This window comes from Apium graveolens, chromosome 8 (genome assembly GCF_009905375.1).
Source record: "Apium graveolens cultivar Ventura chromosome 8, ASM990537v1, whole genome shotgun sequence".
Lineage (NCBI taxonomy): Eukaryota > Viridiplantae > Streptophyta > Magnoliopsida > Apiales > Apiaceae > Apium > Apium graveolens.
The window spans coordinates 62,385,617-62,393,115 of NC_133654.1; the positions used below are offsets into that span (position 1 = coordinate 62,385,617).

At 35.1% G+C, this 7,499-nt stretch overlaps 1 protein-coding gene across 1 annotated transcript; it reads left to right on the forward strand.

The window, feature by feature from the left end:
• The first annotated feature begins 1,617 nt into the window (after positions 1–1,617).
• Positions 1,618–2,247, forward strand: LOC141679638 (putative mitochondrial protein AtMg00860). Its single transcript, XM_074486085.1, has one exon. It carries the CDS (start codon positions 1,618–1,620, stop codon positions 2,245–2,247), a length of 630 nt encoding a protein of 209 aa, XP_074342186.1.
• The last annotated feature ends 5,252 nt before the right edge of the window (positions 2,248–7,499 follow it).

The following is a 7,499-nucleotide window of genomic DNA, read 5'->3' on the forward strand; positions in this document are numbered from 1 at the left end:
TTACAGCTGATTTATCAGCAAGATTTCAAGATGATAATGGGGCAATCATTGTAGAGCAATTTAACAAATGATTCAGCAAGATAGTTTAGAAAAATACATTGATGCTTTTGAGGATTTAAGGGCTGTAATGATACAGATCAACCATGTGCTTTCTGATAACTATATTCTTGATAGTTTTATAGGAGGACTTAAACCATCTGTGAAACCATTTGTAAGAGCTTTCAAACTAACTACTATCTCTCAGGCTATAGAGTATGCTAGGTTGCAGGAAGAGTCTCTCAGTTTGGTGACTCAAAAGTTTTCCAAATTGCCCTTTAATGCTTTTAAGCCATCACCTTCAGCATCTGTTCCAATGTTGTCTAACAATAAACCACCAATGTTACCTACTCCTCAAATTGCAAGTGAGACTTCTTATATACCAAGGATTGGTCAAAAACAGTCAAGAAATAATAGGTTTATGCCAGCAGATGTCAGGGCTGAAAAGATTGCAAAGGGGCTCTGTTATTTTTGTGATGATAAGTATGAGAGAGGGCATAAATGTAAGTTCAAGGAGCCTCAATTTTCCACTGTGGAAGTTCCAGGAGAAGGTGACCAAATAACTGAGGAAGGAGAATTATTTTCAGAAGAGGATTTTATTGACCCTTGCATTTTTGTGAATGCATTATCAGAAAGCTAGAATTACCAAATAATGAGGGTTAAAGGAATACTGCAGGGTAAATCAGTTTCAATTCTAATAGATTCTGGGAGTACCCATAATTTTCTTGATCTGAAATTAGCTGAGTCTTTCGGATGTGATATAGAAATGATTAGCCCTCAAGCTATCACTGTGGCAGATGGGAATCACATTCCATGTGATAAAGTTTGTAAGAGTTTGAAATGGACAATGGCTACAACAACATTTGCTGCAGATGTTTTGTTAATTCCTCTTGGGGAGTGTGATATGGTTTTAGGTATTCAGTGGTTAAGCACTTTGGGGTCTGTCAACTGGGATTTTAAGAATTTAAGAATGGAATTCTTCACTCAAGGAGTTAAAGTTGTATTAAAAGGGACTCCAATGCATAAATTGAAGGTAATTGAAAAACAACCATCTTTGAGAATATTGACTAAGGCTGATCAACTGTGCTTCATTCAAGTCAGGGAGTATTCAGATCAAAAGTCTTTGTTGTCTGCATCTTCACAATCTGCATCAGGGGTCTCACAAGTTTGGCCTACTCTGGAAGATTTGAAGAAGAAGTATGCTGTCATATTTGAAGAACCTGTTGATCTCCCTCCTCACAGAGGAGTACATGATCATAGGATTCCTTTGAAACCTAATGCTTAACCTGTTAATATCATGCCTTACAGATATCCACTCAAACAAAGGGATATAATTGAACAGCTAGTACAGGAAATGCTAGACATGGAATTATCCAAGATAGTTGCAGTCTTTTTGCATCTCCAGTTGTGTTGGTAGACAAAAAAGATGGAACTTGGAGGCTTTGTATAGATTATAGAGATTTGAACAGAAAAACAATTAAAGATAATTTTCCAATACCTGTTATTGAAGAACTTATTGATGAATTGGCTGGAGCTCAATATTTTACCAAACTGGATTTAAGAGATGGATATCACCAACTTATGCTGCATCCAGATGAGGTATTTAAAACTGCTTTTAAAATTCATATTGGGCATTATGAATTTTTGGTTATGCCATTTGGTTTGACCAATGCACCTACGTCATTCCAGAGTTGGATGAATACTATTTTTAGGCCTTTGTTAAGAAAGTGTGTACTTGTTTTCTTTGATGACATTTTGGTCTATAGTCAAAATATATCTGATCATTGGGTTCATTTAGAAGCAGTTTTTAAATTGATGAAGGATTATCAGATGTATGCTAAGCAAAGAAAATATATTTTTGCTGTTAATAAAGTTGAATATCTTGGCCATTTTATTTCTGCAAGAGGTGTTGAGATTGATCCTGGAAAAGTTGCTGCTGTAGATAGCTGGCATGTGCCTAAATCAGTTAAAGAATTAAGGAGTTTTTTAGGTTTAATTGGATATTACAGGAAATTTGTGAAAGGTTATACTGTCATTAGTAAATCTTTAAATGATTTGCTTAAAAAGGGGAGTTTCCAATGGTTTGAACAAGCTCAAACTGCTTTTGAGCCTTTAAAGAAAGTCTTGTTTAGTGCACTTGTTTTAGCAATACCGGATTTTTTAAGCAATTTATTATGGAGACAGAGAGTGACAGAGATGCTGTCTTTTTAAGTGACTTTTGGAAACACTTGTTTTTAATCCATGGTACTGACTTTTTGATCTCTTCTACTTATCATCCTGCTACTGATGGCCAAATTGAGGTTGTATATAGGTGTTTGGAAACCTATCTGAGATGTATGTATGGAGATAATGTCAAGGATTAGAGTTTATGGTTACCATTAGCAGAATGGTGGTATAACACCAATTCTCATATTGCTACTGGTTTAACTCCTTATGAGGTGGTCTATAATCAACAACCTCCTCTTCACTTGCCTTATATTACTGGAGAGTCTTCCAATGCTACTGTTGACAGGAGTTTACAGAAGAGAGAAGATATGATTGCTACTCTGAAATTTCATTTAGCCAGGGCTCAGTGTAGAATGAAAACTCAGGCTGACAAACATAGGTCTGACAGAGTTTTTCAGTATGGATACTGGGTTTGGCTGAAACTTCAACCTTATAGGCAGTTGTCTTTATCTAGGAGGGGTAATCAAAAGCTTTCACAAATGTATTTTGGCCCTTTTCAAATTGAAGTAGTAATTGGAAAAGTTGCTTAGCAAAAATTCATAATGTGTTTCATGTTTCTTTACTTAAGGCTTTTCATGGTAGGCCACCAGTTACTATTTCTATTCCAGGTTGGATGCAATTACCTGATGTGGTTACTACTTTGTGTCCTCAAGCTATCCTCCAGAAAAGGATTCTTAAAGTTCAAAATTCTGCTCACATTAAATAACTAATTCAATGGAAAGATCATCCAATTCATGATGCTACTTGGGAGATAGCAGAGAGCTTTGTTCAGCAGTTCCCAGATTTTCCTATCACTGAGGCTCTTGCTGCTATACCATCTTGAGGACAAGACTTTTAATGGGGGGAAGTAATATTACAGGAGGATTAATATTTCTCAATATTAATCTGAAAATATTAGTTTTAGTTTTAATTTCTATTTTTCAGTTCTAAAAAGAATTAGGCGGGAGAGTTGGTTAAATAGTTCAAATGTGATTTGGAGGGAACAACTGTTAACATGTATTAATATGATCATTTCAGAAGATCAAGTACTCAGATTTTATATGAAAGAGATTTTTGTTATCTCATCTCTCTCTGTTCTATTATCTCATCTCATGTCTTTCTCTTTTCTTTTTTTGTTCTTAACTTCAATCTTTATTAGTTACATTAGATCAAAACTAAGTTTTAAGGGAATCATTGATCCACTTAACAGTTTTGTTCCCATGTTAGTGTATGGCTATGAATGTGCTGCTGTTTTTTGTTTTTTTAGCTTTTTTTGTTGTTGTAACGTTGTTGTTGTTTTTTTTAAAAAAAAATTAAAAAAATATTAAATAACAGTTAAACTAAATTATCCTTATTCCGAGCTGTTATAGTATAGTATAGATGCAATAATATGGATCTACCAATAGATGCTTAGCACTTGTACAAGTAATATATCTTTCCGCGTCCATAACTGATTTTGAACAAAACCATGAACTAGTGGTCGCCCTTTCCCGCATCCACGTCTGAGAGGAAAAAGTAACACTAATGGCAAGATGGTCCTTAACTTCAGCATTAGAACTTCTACACCATTAGTAAGTAATCAATCATACTTGGCTATACATGTAAACAAAATCTGATATTAATTATGTTGTGTGTGCGTGCGTGTGTTTGAACTTACTCAGCATCCAATCATTATAGTATTATTCCTTTTCAATTATAGATTATTTCAGGTAAAGATGATTCAGAGACAAAGTGCAAGACTGAATCTCCAAAGTAGAACAAGGCCACAAGACTGCACCAGATGAGAGAAAGAACAAAAGAATCAATAGGAATGTGAAGTTTGTTAACTAAAAACCACCAGTCTAGAGCAGCTGAGGATACACCTAAGTGGAAAGAAGAATCTAGTCGAGGAAAAGGCATCAGATAGAAGTAACAGAAGTGTAGAATGTAGTAGTATAGATGAAATAAAAAACCCCTTTTTACTTGATTACTGTCAAGGATATAACACATTCCAAATGTAGGTTAGCTATCAGATCATTCATGATTTCATATTTTGTTAGTCATATCAATAAGCTCGGATTTGGGTATTAAATTGATTACTTGCAGAAATCAGGGACAGGGAGTGATGTGTTTCTAGCACAAAAATGAACTTAATTTTTCTTGTTTAAGTAATCAAACCATAGTACTGCTTGCTAAAATTGGCCTCATTGACCTGAGAGCGTACAGAAAAACCAATCAAGAATAACACCGGAAGCAGTCAACGAACCTTGAAAATCGGACATTTTGCATTAATATGAGATTAATTTACATCACACATGTGACGCCCTCAATCTCGGGGTTAGGAAATGAGGACCCACACACCTTTAATCTAATAATTAAATAAGCATAAACCCCAATTAACTACTAACAGGATCAAACAGGATAAAGTATGAGACAAGATTACAACTACCAATCATAAAATATAACTTACAACCCCAAAATAATATTAAATAAACATAATCGATTTTGGCTTGGAACCGACAGATAACCCATTGTATCTTTACAATTTTCCTTCTAAGCGCTTGCTCACTCAGAAATACCACTACCTGCTCTGGCAACTGGAAGCCCTCAACACGATAGGGACCACCAGGTACGCTCTTACGAGCAGTGCGCCTAAGCCTGGCTATCTTCTTGCTTAACTGCCATGGTTAGATTAAAACAAAACATATGAGTATAAAACTCAGCAAGTAACTATAAAGCAGTTCTACGATATGAAATCTACAATATACTTTACCAATCTCAGGGCATTCTACTTTATTTGATCTAGGTGGCAAATTTCCGTCTTTTGGGTTAAGGAAGGGTTATGAAGGAAAAATGTGGGGCTTTCAAGGAACAAGGCTCAAGCAGGGTGAAAGCCGACATTCATTACAAATCATTAAAGGATCAGAACAGATCTTTCAGAAAAAGGGAAGCAACAATATTTCACTACACGGAATCAGTTATATGATCAACAGATTAAAATCAGGGTTCACGAGCTTTAAGCTTCACATTATCACAATCAACTCTTTTCAAAGAGATATAAACCATTTTCATTTTTCAAGAATCAATTACTGAACAGGATGTTTCAATTCCTTTTTAAAAATCAATATAGAACCCTTGATTGGATCTCTTTATCTTTTCATTTCATAATAATACGGGTGATCAGCCCGTACCGACCTCCATCCGGTCTTTAAGGTACCAATCGGCATAATTTCAGCCTTAAGTTGGACTAGCCCCACTAGCCTCTTACCATGACTGGACTAGTCCCACTAGCCTCTTACGTCCCAATCCAATCCATCAGGAATTCGTTTGGAAAACCTTGAGTTGGAAAAGTAGGTTTTCTAAATTCATTTTATCATTACCAAGAATATGAAATCATTCAGACTCTTTCGAGTCGAAACTCATTCTTAAGTCAAATGTCAAGAAATCAAAGTTAAGGAAGTGATTCAAAGACAAGCAAGGAACAACTCTAAGGATTCTGAATCAAGGATAACAAGGTACTTAAATTAGAAGGATCAATATCTGTTTCAGGGATCAATAGGAAATATGGTGATCAAGAAATAAGGTATCATTCTAAGGGGTTCGTAAAGGTAATTATAGGGTTTATAACAGTTCATGGCATAACAAATAATTTGAACAGAAAAGACAGGTTACCAAAGGGTCGAATCAATAAGCTTATCAATAATAGTTTAACAAGATTAAAGACAGGGTATCTCAAGTCATTAACAGGAGTTCATTAATTAAACAGTTCCATACTCTACATGGTATGAACAATAAACTCTCTTATAACCATTTTCACAAGTAATGGGAGTTACTTGCCTGAATTCACTTTCCTGAAGGTTGAACTACTGCCACCTAGTATACCATTTCCTAGCCTGAATGCCCTCACGCTCCGAATCTACAATAAAACCAAAATTTTAATCAGTTTCTCAACTCACTTTCCTGGAACGATTACTCAATAAGATAGCTCGATTATACCCTTGACTCGAATATACGAGTATAGCTTATACACATAAGCACATAGCACAACACACGTCATATACTTTACTCTTAACCTTTATACCTTTATATACTCGACAATCGACTTATAAACATCCTTATCTCAACTCGCAGTCAAATCATACTTTATATTAGTACACATAGCTCTTTTCCTCTTTTAAACTCACATGCAATCTCATTTCTTCCTAGTTAAACTTAGATTATACCAAGATCAAATCACAAAAATCAATTTTCCCTTTTATTATTACAAGGTCGAACCAAAATCTTCATCATGCAAATCCTAAATTTTGATTTCTCAAGCATCCAATCAAATATACAAGCCCAAACATCATAAAAATCATTTTTATCAATCAATAAGTCATTTCCATTACTAAAAATCATTTTTGATCTTCTAAAAATCAAGATTCCATTCGGGTTTTTCAAGAAGTAACACATGCAAACGTTTTTTTAATCCTTAAATCATTAATCATCCTAATCCATCATCATTATCCTAGAATAAACATTCACAACCATTTAATTTAACAAAAACCAACTCAATAACTTTTAAAAATCAAAAACCCACTCGGGTTCTAAACAAATTACTACATGCAATCACCAAGGATAAGATTTATGATAGTTAGAGCTCAGTTATAGCATCATCACTCACCACCGGTTGACCGGAGTTCATCACCGGTGGCGGTGGCTTCACGGTGGTGCCCTCATTCGAGGGTGTCCAACCACGAAACCCCTATTTTTCCATTAATTTCTCAAAACAACTAACATGAACATCTCATATACCAATCATTTGTAAAGAATCATGCTTAAACAAGATGATTTCAACAATAACATCAAGAACCGAGAAGCTCTCGGGTAAACACACACAAACATACACACACATCGAGCTTGCATGCAAGTGGATATACACACATGCACACTCTAATACCTACTTATATGTGTTTAACAAGGGATTTTGAGAAGGATTGGTGAGAGTTCTCAAAGGAACAAGTAGTATACCAAGAGAGAAAAAGAGAGCCGAGAGAGAGAGAGAGAGTAGCCGAGAGAGAGTGAGAAAGAAAGAGAGAAAAGAGAGAATGGTGTGCACGGGAAAAAGAAAAGGAAAAGGGGGGAGGATGAGTTTATAAATAATCAGGGATAAGGGCAATTTAGTACTTTACTAATTCCCTTTTTAAATTAATTTACCTTTCCCTTTTTACTCCCATAGAATATTGGTGGAATTATAAATATATCTCTCTCAAAAAGTTGAAAATTATAGCGATTGACAA

What these genes read in the sequence shown, in the direction of transcription:
- LOC141679638 (XM_074486085.1), top strand. Translation starts at nt 1,618, where the DNA reads ATGCTGCATCCAGATGAGGTATTTAAAACTGCTTTTAAAATTCATATT.